Raw genomic sequence first — 13,115 nt, 5'->3', positions numbered from 1 at the left:
AGTCTGCTACCGCATCCCTTGTTCAACCCCAGGCACAAAAGTGGTTCCAAAGATGGACAAAGCCTGAGGATGTTAATAGGCTCTGAAAAGCAAATGAGTCTTGTTCTCTGTTTATGCTCTCTGGGTGGTGAGCCCTGCACATGGGGAATGTTGAGACACAGTAGGAGGCAGTGTTTATGTGAGTGATGCCAACGTGAGCGCTGCAGACATGAAGGAAGCCGACTGATCCTATGTGAGGGAATCTGTCTTTTGATGCCAAGCAGAACAGAGAGCCAGCTTTCCAAGCTGGCTGAATTTGTTGAGTTGAGGACACCCGAGCAGCCAGGTAAGTTCTCATGGAGGATGGAGGCCTGGCTGCAGAGTGGACTTGGCTGGGCTGGAAGCAGGGAATGTACTATTTTCCCTCCAGCTGAGCCTGGTTGGAAGCTCTTGGGGAAAGAGGGGTGGGGGGGAGGGGCCCTATACTGTAGCCTGTGCCACAGCATGTGGGTATCCGGTATCTGCCCCCAGCGGGCTGCCCCTCACAGGTGGTACCCAGCCAGGTTGCCACATAACATACATGTGTGCTTTTCTCTCCCCCAGCTCTCCCAGCTTCTTTCCTCATGGTGCCTGGGCAGCCCCCTAGCTGCTTCCTTCTCCACTCCACCTCTGCCATCTCATCTTCCCAAAGACGTATCTCATCCCGATGCTCTGTCTCCTGTAGCCCACCACCTGCTGGAGAAGCCTGAGCCCCAGACGCCTCCACTCTATCTTGTCATGAGTCCTGAGCTCCCAGCGCCTTGAATGTGCTGCCATTCTGCGGCTGTGCTAGGTCTCCCCAGACTCATGCCTTCATATGATCCATCCCCCAGTCTTCTAGTGACATCCAACTCCTTCCTAAAATTGTAGCATTTGAGCATTTTCCTCCTGTGGCTCCTCGGGACTCCTCCAGGCTCTGTTGAACACCTTCTCTGGACTTCCATGTGCTGTGTTCATTTTTGCAAACACTGGCCTGCTCTCTTGTAATCAACTCTTTTTTTGGTTGGTTGGTTTTTGTTTTTTAAGGCCAAACCGTTTTGTTTTGTTTTGTTTTGTTTTATGTGTGTGTGTTTTTATTTTTTGTTTTGTTTTTGTTTTTTGGTGTTTTTGTTTGCTTGCTTGCTTTTTAAGGTTTTTTTGGTGTGTATGTGTGTGTTTTGCTTTCTAAGGCTGCACCTTTAAGTTCCCAGGCTAGGGGTCCAATCGGAGCTGTAGCCAGCAGCCTACACCACAGCCACAGCAACTCGGAATCTGAGCTGCGTCTGCAACCTACACCACAGCTCAAAGCAACGCCGGATCCTTAACCCACTGAGTGAGGCCAGGGATCGAACCTGCATCTTCATGGATCCTAGTCAGGTTCATTAACTGCCGAGCCACGAAGGGAACTCCATCTTATAATCAACTCTTTATGGGCCTGCCTTTCTCACTAGGCCCTGTCTCTGTGTCCTCACACCTAGGGTGATGTGTGGCCCTTGCTAAGGCACCAGTAGTTGTTGCTGAGTGAATAATTAAAGGATTAAGGAAGAAGATAAACACCATCCTCTGCTTTTAGTTTTAAAAGACCAGCCCACAATCCAAATGTGCCCACAATAATATTTCCGTCTGGAAAGTGGGAAGCTGCCCAGCCTGAGAGCCTTTCTGTTTGCCGACCTGCTGCTGCCAGGCCTCCGTCTGGGGGAGCTTGGTGCGCTCTATCCTCTTGTTTGCAGACACCCCTCCTGCTGCCCCCCAAGCCCTCCTGACTGCTGGGCAAGCCCCAGCTCTTCCACACTTGTCTTCTTGCACTATCTTTGGATTTTGGAAAAAGAGCTAGTGCTTTGGAAAATTAGCTCTAATTTATTTCTGTTCCTTTGAAACGTAAATTACTTTCCTAAGAAATGGCTGAGGTTAGAGTGGTGCAGAGAGAAAGGATGATGGCCAAAACCCAGGCAAGCTATTTTTGTGATGTGAATGAACTTCCATCGCATTTTTCCTTCCTTCAAGCCTAAGCACTTGTTCCAAATAGTTCCCAGCTTGGCTTACAAAGCACAGACTCCTTTTGCGTCTCAGGTGGAAACCCACGTGTCTCTCTGTCTTTCTGTATGTCTGATTGAAGTGGACGCTGTCCTTCTAGCCGATGCTAAGAATGGAGGGGAGCTTTGAGAGGTGGCCATTTGTTGTTTGTATAGGGGAAAGACCTGCCCTCTGGTAACTAACAAAAGAGGAAACTTTGAAGTCTAAGAGGGGGTGGGTTGATGGTCATGATTTGAGTTTGAGGGGCTGTGCACTCATGTCGTGTGCTTAGGTTACATTAGCATTAGTCAGCTCAACATGAGTTCCCATCATGTCTCAGGGGAAATGAATCTGACTAGTATCCATGAGGACCCAGGTTCCACCCCTGGCCTCTCTCAGTGGGTTAAGGATCCCGAGTTGCCGTGAACTCTGGTGTAGGTTGCAGACAGGGCTCAGATCCAGCGTGGCTGTGGCTCTGGCGTAGGCCACTGGCTACAGCTCCGATTCCACCCCTAGCCTGGGAACCTCCATATGCCGGGGAGGCAGCCCTAAAAAAGCAACAAAACAAAGCAAAATGAAACAAGAAAAAACATTAGTCAACCAATTTATGGCACTAAGAATTACAGGTTTTCAACCATGCTAAGTCTAATGTGACTGTCTGTTTTGTGTTTATTTTCCTTTTGCTAGTTACAGCTTCCAGGGCCATCTGGCTCATAGCAAGATTGACCAGGTAACATTGGCATCAGCTCAGCCAGGGTGTATCTTTGGCAATCGGTAGTTCTTTGCAGTTGGCCAGGGAAGTGGATGCTAGGGAGAGGTTGCCGGCAAGGCAGCATTGCCAGGTTTCAAGGTATGATTATGTATTTCCTATAGATCATGTATGTTTACTATTCAGTGTTATGTTTTGTGTGTTAGGACCTACAAGCAATTGTATTTTTACGATTCCTCTCTGTGCTCTCATCCACGGAGCTCACCTCCACCTCCACCTCCCTTTGCAGGTGTGACGTCTCTCCAGGTACTTCATGGTTTCCTCCTCCCTCCTCTCCCCATCGCTGCTCTACGTGGCTCCTAAAACATGGGGGAAAACGAGGACGAGAAGCAGACCCAGGCCGGGCAGGTTTTCGAGAACTTCGTGCAGGCGTCCACATGCAAAGGCACCCTCCAGGCCTTCAACATCCTCACCCGGCACCTGGACCTAGACCCCCTGGACCACAGAAACTTTTATTCCAAGCTCAAGTCCAAGGTGACCACCTGGAAGGCCAAGGCCCTGTGGTACAAACTGGACAAGCGTGGGTCCCACAAAGAGTATAAGCGAGGGAAGTCGTGTATGAACACCAAGGTAAGGGGAACTCCTGCATGGATGCGTCTGACCCCTGGTGGGGACCTGGGGGTTGGCTGGCTGGGAGCTTAGGACGTGTTGCCATGGGGCCAATCTGCAGTTCTGAGTAGGCGTGGGTGTGTTTTATTGTGTGGCTCAGCTGAAGGTTGCTTCGTCTGTCTAGGCACAGCTTATCCTGGTTGTGGCTTCTATCTTATCAGGATGGCCTCAGCAAGTCTTCTGTGTCCTCTCCAAGGCAGAGAAAATGAAGGCATGCTTGATGTTATCCTGTTTCTGCTATTTCTGCTACCATTCCTTCTTCTAGCAGCTACCATTGGCCGAGCAACTTCTCTGGGCGAGGCACATTCTGTACCTGGTGTCACTGAAGAGCACGGTCGTCCTTTGGGTCATTTAAGAAATACGGAACCTGCAGTGAGGTCCTATAGTATAGCACAGGCAGCTATATCCAGGCTCTTGGGATAGACCATGATGGAAGATAATATAAGAAAAGGAATGTATATACATGTATGACTGGGTCATTTTGCTGTACATAAGAAATTGACACAACACTGAAAATCGACCATACTCTAATTAAAAAAAAGTAAATATGGCAGTTGAGAAGTCAATTACCTTGCTCAAGGTCACACAACAAGAAGGCAGTCTGGATCTCTCTGATTCTAAGGCTGATGCCCTGAATTCCCTGTAGAGGCATAATTAGAGTTGTGTTCCCCCGGAGCAAACATTTTAGAAAGATCCCCTGAGTTTAATTGGCTAAGAAGTAGGTCTTTGGGCTTGACTGCCTTTTCCTCTCTCTCTCTTCTTCACACCTCCTCATTCTCTACCTCCCCATCCCCTTCCTCTGCTCGGGATCACACTTGTAGTTAACCCTCCACAAATGGGTCCTTCCCCCCATTGTATGGCCCTAGGCGACATCAGTGAAGGAGGGGCCACCCAGCGCATCACATCTCTGTGAGCACTGCATTGCCCATCACCAGATGGGCAGCCAGAAGTCAAGACTTCCCAGCTAGACCCTGGGGGCTGTCAGCCCTGGGCACTGGTCCAGGCTGTGTGTTTAGGTTAAAAGAGAGCATGCTGTATTTAGACCTCACAGGAGGTAGCTCAGCCAGAGCCCTTGGAATTCTAGTCGGTGCCAATCCTAGACAAGAGGATTGAACTCTCCATAGCAATCAGGGCTGTTGTGTTTTTGTTTTGGTGATGCAGAGCTGTTGAGTGCACCGTGGGATACAGCCGGCTGCTTTCCCTCGCCCCCCGGGGGAGACAGCTGCCAAGCTCCTCTGAGCCTGGGTCACACAGGACTGCATGGGGCATAGGAAAGTATTCAATCAGGCCAAAACAGCCCAACTGCTTTATCCCAGAGCATACTAGCCATCCAGGAAGGGCCTTCCCGTCACCTGCCAAGCATCAGCCTTACACAGAGGAGATGGAAGCTTTAGAGAATAAAAAAGGGGAGAGAGGGGTGGAGCCAGTATCCTAGGTGCCAGCCCTGCCCAGCATCTCCTTTCTTAGTTGTTATAACTTCACGGTTCGTGGTTCTCTGGGCAGCTCTTCAGAGTTCCAGGAGGGGGGAGCTTTTAGCTTTCAAAGCATCACCCTCTTCAGTCATACTATATGGTAGTTTTCTTTGAAAAGTTCCCATAGAAGTCAGGTAGCTGGGTTACAGTATGTTTTGTCAAGGAAACTTTTCTCTAATTTTACCGGAAAATGCCTCTCCCAACAGTTTCCAGCTGTTGTGGGATGCTCTTGATGATCCGAAGTCAGAGGGATGGAATGGAGGGTTGACCACCATGAAGATGTCCTTTCAAAAATCACTAGCAGTTGCCGTGGCCTGTCTATTTTATAAGCTTTGATGGCTTGAAGTGGAAGAGTCCCGACATCCTGTGGTTGGCAGGTCTTCATTGATGCCTAAAATACAAAGGGAAAGGACTTAATGTCTTTCATTAGTGATGCTGAGTAAGAGCAGTTCCTGCCAAGGCACTTTTACATCCTTTTTTGGGAGAAGAAACAAAAGACATTTCAAATGTCATGAAAACGACCTAGAGCCTGCAGAGTAGACAATACATTTGAAAACGCCCTCTGTGTATGGTTGTGACTGTGCTAGGCTGCTTTAGCTGCACATTTCAGAAACTCAAACTAACCTAAACAGAACAGGGAAATGATTAACTCATATAAACAAGAAGGTCCAGACACTCAGAGTCATTCCTATCCTTTCTCCTTCCATCTCTTTCTTGAATATTTTTCTCTGTCTTGGCTCCATTCTTCCTTCCTGCAAACAGGTTTTTTCCATGTCGTTAGCCTCTATTTTGTATCTTTATAGCATGAGAATCTTTCTCTTCCTTGTCAATATGGAAAAAAGTCTCAGGGAAGGAGTGTGACTGGCTCACTTCTGGGCCAGTTATTGTGGCCAAAGCCAGAGGAACTGACTCGGATTTGCAGCCCTTTTAAAAACCATCACATTAAAAAAGAAAAAAAAAAAAAAAGCATCATGTGGGAGTTCCTGTCGTGGCTCAGTGGTTAATGAACCTGACTAGTATCCATGAGGACTCAGGTTCGATCCCTGGCCTCACTCAGTGGGTTAAGGACCTGGGCGTTGCTGTGAGCTGTGGTGTAGGTTGCAGATGTGGCTCAGATCCTCATTGCTATGGCTGTGGTGTAGGCCGGCAGCTATAGCTCCGATTCAACCCCTAGCCTGAAACGTCCATATGCTGTGGGTGTGGGCTTAAAGAGACCGAAAAACAAAAACAAAAAAAAAGCTTCATATGATTGACTTGAGGGAGGAGCAGGTCCCTGGGGACATGGAGGTAGGAGACAGACAAATAGCAGGTGTTTCTGCATAACAGGTGACTGCTTTTTGCATTCTGGTTATGGTACAGGATTCATAAGGACGATTCATGCTCTGTCTGAGACCCTGGCACTTTTACTCCTTGTTATGAGTCAAGCCAAGCACAGACTTGGTCTTCCCTCTGACCCGACATGAACAGACACTCTCTTGCTCACACACCTTGCCTGGGTATCCTTTGGTGTAGTAGTTTATGCCAAGCATTAGCCACACAGGTACTGCTGGGCATTAGTGTGCACAGGGTTGATCATTAAGCTAAGCTGTGAAACACAGGTGTGTCAGGCACCAGGCATATAGCCAAACTCCTGCTTAGCCACAGGTAGAGTGGGGTGAATGAAATTCGGCCAGAACTCCCACCTTTGCACTGATGTGGATGCATCTCAGGACCAGCTAGAGTCGATCTGGATCTCAGTGTTTCATAAGCATTTATCAGCCCCTACCAGGTGTTAGACCCTGCCTGCTCCCTTCATGCAAGTGGTGTGTGTGTTTGTGTATGTGTGGGGGGTGATGGTAGAGGCAGATTGACCAGGATCTCTTTGGAGAGGACAGCCTCTGGTACAGGTGCCAGGGAGCAGGGAGAAGGACCTGTCAGGTCCCTAGGGCAGTGGCCTAGGTGCCAGTTGCATCACCTAACTTGGACTTGTTGTTAATTACTGATTATTATTTATGAGGGTTTTGCCAGGCACTTCATAATTTTCTCCCTGGGTGTGATCTGTTTGGATAAGGAAGGAATGAACCGAGGAGCAAGCCAAAGAAACTCTTTCAGGACGGATGTCGGTTCTCAATTTGAGTATCACCCAGATCAAATGCCACATCCAATTGGGCAACATTCCTGAGGAAAACAGCCCCAGAGGAATTGCAATACATAATTTGGCATGGGAATTACCATCATCACAAAGTCATGGAGTCTGATGATTTATTTTATATGAGCCTTTAATATTAGAAGGAACTCGAAAGAAGGTTGGGTACAATCTCTGCTTTTGACAGATGACAAACAGGGAGCCCAAATCCAGGCAGCTGAAACTATTGGGATGAAGCTAGTGGGTGGCATTGCTAGAATTTGGACTTCGTTTATTGGTTTGCTCATAGAGAGTTTTGTTCATTCATTCATTAGGTGTTTCTGCCCCTGCCCCTGAGTGGGTGTTTGACAAGGAAGGTGGTTCAAAAGATTAATAAGTAGTGGTTCTCACTTAAGTTTTCTATAAAGGAGACAAAAACATCATTATTTCTATATTTATTCACTGAGTCATTTATGATCATTGATTAGTTACCATGTGCTTGGTACCTACCCAGGCACCAGTCAGCCACTTAATATCTCTGTGGCCTTGGGCAGGTTGTCTAAGTTCCTGATCCTCACTAGCAGTTTCTGTAAAATGAGGATAGCAATGGTACTTCCTGCATGGAGTTATTGTGAGCATTAAATCATTTTTGCAAAGAGTTTAAAATGCTGCCTATGATATAAGAAGTGATGAGTAAATGTTTATCTATCACTATTAATATCCTAAGCGCTCTGAGAGAGTTGGTGACACTGTTTTGCAAGCGTATAGAAAAGCAAGTGACCAAGTGTGACTGGGGTAGTCTGGGAATGCTTCCTGGAAGAAGAGGTGTGATTTGGGGCTTGGCAGATGACTAGGAGTTTTCCTTGCTTTGCTGAAGGAAGAGCTAGAGGGACCATAAGGCAGAGAAACATATTTTGGGAAGAGAGCGTTGCTCATGTAATGGGAATGAAGGTGCATGTGGGGAGAGGGAAGAGGAGAACATGGGGTCTAGAGAGAGCAGAATGGATGAGTGACAGGAGACCAGAAAGGCCTCTTGAGGTCAGACCATGAGGAGAGCATCCCTCGTCAAACGGAGGACCTGGAGGACCATTGAGAATGAGGCCCTGCCTCCCAATCCTGGGTTCTTTCTCTCACCCTCCCAGGACTGGCTCAATCATCACAGGTAACCAGTTCAGACCAGAAGGCATTTGTACATCATTGCCATAAAATCACTCTTGCAGGAAATGACTCACAGACTCTTGTCATCAGCGGCAACAGGGCCAGCTTGTCGCATGAATCTCTGGGGTTATCTTGGGAGAAGGAAATGTCTTTATTTTGTGAACATCCAGCAGGGTCACTCCACACCTTTCGCTTCTGAATGTGACCTTCATCTGTCTTTGTGTCTGCACCTGCTCGCCAGTGGTGGGGAACTCAGGCCCCGGGGATGCTTGTGGCCCAATTCATTGGGTGGTTCCTGAGCTCTGCAGACAGAGCACAGCAGAGCAGGAGGGAGGGTGGAAGCCCACTATCTCCTAGCTTAGATAAACCTATCTGGCATTCCCCACCTCTGAAATCACCCACCAGGGGAAGCCAGGCTCTACTGCACTGGCTGGAAAATGTCTAGCACCACTTTGCCTAATACGGGCCGTTGCAGGCATAACCGATCGAGCAGAGGATGGTCCCTGCCATGTGAACTTTTGTACTCGTTGAACAAAAAGCTTCCGTGAACTCTGGACATGGGCATCGCTGTACCAGGCATGTTTGCAAGCCTAGACTACCTGATGGATCGTGTGATTTATGCCACTCCTCCCCGAAGCTCCACACGGAGTGTGTGGGGTTTGCCTGAGTGCATGCGTTGAACATGATACGTGAGCTTGAAGAAATGCAATTCCCAACAATATTAAACTGGGATGAAAAAGTTCTCTTTTGGCGGTCTTCACCAGAAGTGGTTAATCCGGGTTCACTGTGGTTTGTTTGACAAATACATTTATGCATAAAGACTCCTTTGTCTTTTTGAGAAAAAACGGATTTAATTAAAAAAGAAATGTATGCTTATGATGAAAAAAAAAATTCAAGCGGGGCAAGAAAACACACTGTGAAAAGAAGTGCTTTTCCTCAGGCTCCCAGCTCTCCCTAAAGGCAACCACTGTACCATCTCCTACGTGCCCTTCTGAAAGTCTACGTGTGCATGCACACGCGTGTGTGTGTGTGTGTGCACATGTATGTGTGTGTGCAAACATATGAATGTGTGCATCCCCTTTTATTTAATGGAAAACATTTTTACATATTTGTCATGTACCTTTTTTTCCCTACTCCAAAACATATCTTGAGATGGTTTTATATCAGTAGGTGGGGAATCTAACCTTTTTATTCTTTCCGTGGCTTTTTATGGCTTCCCATTTTATGGCTCCATGATAATCTGTTTAACTGCCTAGTTTGTTTCCAGTCTATTGCTGTTTTAAACCATGCTGTGGTACATTTCCTCATATGTACTTTGTGTGTCCATGAAAGCGGGTCTACGGGATGGGTTGTGAGAACTTCAGAGTCCAAGGGCGTGTGCAGTGCATTGACAGTGTTATAGGCATTGTTAAATTCTCGTCCATGGAGGTCTAGACACTCCCACCAAGAGTGCAGGAGGTGACAAGAGCCCCGCTTCAAAAGGGAACTACCATGGCAGTATGTGGCCTACTTGGGTTTCCTCGGCTTAGCTGTGTGGGCCGGGGGATGGACATCCTCTGAGTCCTGGAGCCTTGAATGGGACCACTAAGTGAAGAGAAGTGTGGTAGCAAGGCAGTAGGGGGTTTCTGCCACCCTCATAACAACCATCACAACTGCAACATTTTCATTACTGTTACCACCTAACATTTGTGTAGTGCTTTATCACTTCACATACCTGGTTTCATTAAGAAGGTTGCTTTCTCCATAAGAGGTGAATGTTCTTCAAAAGAAAAACAAATACAAGTGTAAGCCTTCCTCTTCAAAATTTCATCAAAACGTAAGACTTTTTAGAGCCCTGATCCATGGAAGATTTGTACTCTTTGCACTGAACGGGGCTCCTTCCTGGCCCAGCTAATTCATTCACCCTTCCTTCCTTCTTTCCTTCCTTCCTTCCTTTCTTTATTGTCTTTTTGCCATTTCTTGGGCCGCTCCCGCAGCATATGGAGGTTCCCAGGCTAGGGGTCTAATTGGAGCTGTAGCTGCTGGCCTACGCCAGAGCCACAGCAACTCGGGATCCGAGCCGCGTCTGTGACCTACACCACAGCTCACGGCAATGCCGGATCCTTAACCCACTGAGCAAGGCCAGGGATCAAACCCACAACCTCATGGTTCCTAGTTGGATTCGTTAACCACTGCGCCACGACGGGAACTCCTAATTCATTCTTTTTATGACTCAGTTGAAACTAGTGTCACCTCCTCCAGGAAGCCTGCCCTGAGCTCCTTTCTACTTCCTCCTTCTCTTGTTTCATCCCCACCTGGGTTTGGTGCCCCTCTGGGCTCCCAGACTCTGGTCCTACTACTGTCTTGCCCATCAGTGTCCCTCACTGATTGCTTTTTTTGGCCCCTTTCTCACTCACTGTGAGCTCCCAAGGCAGGGACCATGCCTGGCTCATCCTTGGGTCCGAAGCACCCAGCACAGGATTTGGTACCACTTGGTGCTCAGGGACTGAATGAATGAACCGTGTAGCTCAAGAGGCTTCTTTCTGGAGCTGTACAAAGAGCATACTATTAACATATGTAGTTCTTCTTTTTGGAACTATCCTGGGTGAGTCCAGGTATTTCCAAGCCTTGATAGTGGGTTGACAGAAGCCAGAACCAGCCAATCCCTAATTTTCTTATCCAAGCATCTGTCCAGATTTGCATGTGAGTCTTGCTCCCTGAGCATCCTCTCCCTGTGCTATGGGATAATGACCACAGCCTTGTCTGCACCTTGACCTAGCATCTGGCTGTTTGTGGACCTCTTAAGAGGGACAGGGAAATTGGCCAGTCGCCCTGTTAGGCTGAAGGGCTGGGCCCTCTTTTTCTTGGCAAAAAAAAGAAAACCTTCTCACAGATCCTGGCCCACCCAGGGTTCTACAAGGCCTTAGGGATCTCTGGCCAGGATTATCCAAATTAATGTGAATCGCTGGGCAGGGCAAAAGGAAACCATGAAGTGGTTTCATGCTCTGCTTCCCAGACTGGAAGGTGTCCCTTGGCTTCCCTCCTTCCTCTTCATTGGAAGCTCTTATTCAGCTTTGCTTTTTCTCATAATAAAAAATATCCTGGAAATGAGTATATTCCATGGCAGGGGATTTTTCCCACTTAGTGGGAATATATCTGTTTGCCTCCTATCAGTTGGGTGGGGTAGCAGGCTGAATTCAGCCTTCCTGCCACAGTCCAGGTCCTTGGCAATTCACTGAGTCCAGCACTTAAGTTGTTCTCCCCTCTGCATCAGAAAGGATTATACTTTGCTGCAGGTAGCTGAAAAACCAACTGCAGAGACTTAAACAAATAAGGGCTTATTAAAACAGACAGCAGAAGAGAGATGGTGACTGGAAATTCAGTGGCTATTTTCTCTGGGCCAATCTGCCCAATAGAAATATAGCATGAGCCACATAAGTAATTTAAAATTTTCTAGTAGCCACATTTAAAAAAGTACAAAGAAATGGTGAAACTGATTTTAATAATATATTTAATAATATAAAAAATATATTTTATATTTAAAATATATATTTTAATAATATATTTAATAATATAAAATAATATATTTTATTTAACATACATATTTGATTACATATATTTATACATATGTTATACATATGTTATCCATATGTTTATAATAACACATGTAGTCAATGTAAAAAATTACTATGTAATTTTCACATGTAGTCAATGTAAAAAATTACTATGGAGGTATTTTGCATTCTTTATGTGTGTGTGTATTAAGTCTCTGAAATCCTGTGTGTGTTTTATAACTCATCTCAATTCATACTAGCCACATTTGAAATGCTCAATAGCCACATATGATGAAGGGCTGTTGAATTAGATAGTGCAGCTCCACTCTTTTCCTCAGACTTGCCAACTTGTAGTTACCAGGTGGCTGCTGTAGCTCCAGCCATCACATCAGCTTTTGAAGCAGAAAGAAGGTAGAGGTGGCCATTTTAGCTACATACATTGCTTTATCATATGGACAAAAGTGTTTCCAGAAACTCCATTAAAATATAAGCATCATGGGGGCAGGAATTCTTATCTATATAGTTTTTGCTGATTTTTCAACACCTAGAATAATGCCTAAGGAGTAGTACATATTTTGCCACATGCTAGATTCTTTAAGAGCAGATGCTTATGTGTTTGGAGTACAAGATGCTCCTTAACTGCCAATACTTGTGAAAGGAATGGCAGAGGGAAGCAGGATTGGGTAGAAAAAGTCAAACTGTGTGCAAGAGAACAAAATGCCCATGGTTTCAAGCAGTTGAGTCTTTTCTTACTCGGCCTTTCACCAAATGAGTTTTGCAGAAGAAAAGGATGGGAGGCCACCACACAGACCTCAACTGATGTAGGATGGTTGAGTGTGAGCTTCCAGCTCTTTCTATAACATGTTTAACATAGTGAACTATACAGATAGTGAACTATAGGGCATATATAGTAATAGACGTGTACTTAATGGAAGTAAGTTGTAAATTTAATAGTATATGCATAAATTATTTTCTATATTATATGACATGAAAACTACTTACCTTAAACTTCTATGCAGCTTCTTGGGAAGAAAATGCAAATATGTTCTAACTTCAGAGCCTACTCAGAGCTTTCAGCTGTCTGGAACATATTTCACCGACACCTGGCATAACCCACGCCTCCTCTTATGCATCGTGGTCTTAGGAGATATAAATATAGGGTGGCAAGCTCTCACCACGGATTTGTCCATGGGAATTCAGCAGTGGGAAGATTTTTATTCTCAGATCTTTTCTCCAGGGAGAGCTGTCTAAATCTGAGGAACATACCTGGGCAAATTCTTTTGTGTCCAAATCTGTAGAAGTCCAGGGAAATTTCCTTAACCCCTTCTAGTTAATAGAACATTTACCACGCCGCTGTGCATTACTCTACCGGCTTGAAGAAAGTCATCTCTTCCGGAGTTCCCGTTATGGCGCAATGGAAACGAATCTGACTAGGAACCATGAGGTCGTGGGTTCGATCC

The 13,115-nt window shown here is 46.2% G+C and overlaps 1 protein-coding gene across 1 annotated transcript in view; it reads left to right on the top strand.

Moving 5' to 3' along the window:
* MICAL2 (microtubule associated monooxygenase, calponin and LIM domain containing 2) overlaps nt 1-13,115 on the top strand; it is a 259,613-nt gene that overhangs the window by 58,976 nt on the left and 187,522 nt on the right. The window contains 1 exon segment of the mRNA XM_021083313.1: nt 3,009-3,349. Within this exon segment, the coding sequence (XP_020938972.1) occupies nt 3,086-3,349 (264 nt within the window). The 5' untranslated portion in view covers nt 3,009-3,085.

The sequence above is a fragment of the Sus scrofa genome, chromosome 2, assembly GCF_000003025.6.
Source record: "Sus scrofa isolate TJ Tabasco breed Duroc chromosome 2, Sscrofa11.1, whole genome shotgun sequence".
NCBI classification, from domain to species: Eukaryota; Metazoa; Chordata; class Mammalia; order Artiodactyla; family Suidae; genus Sus; species Sus scrofa.
This window is presented reverse-complemented; position numbering and strand designations above follow the sequence as displayed.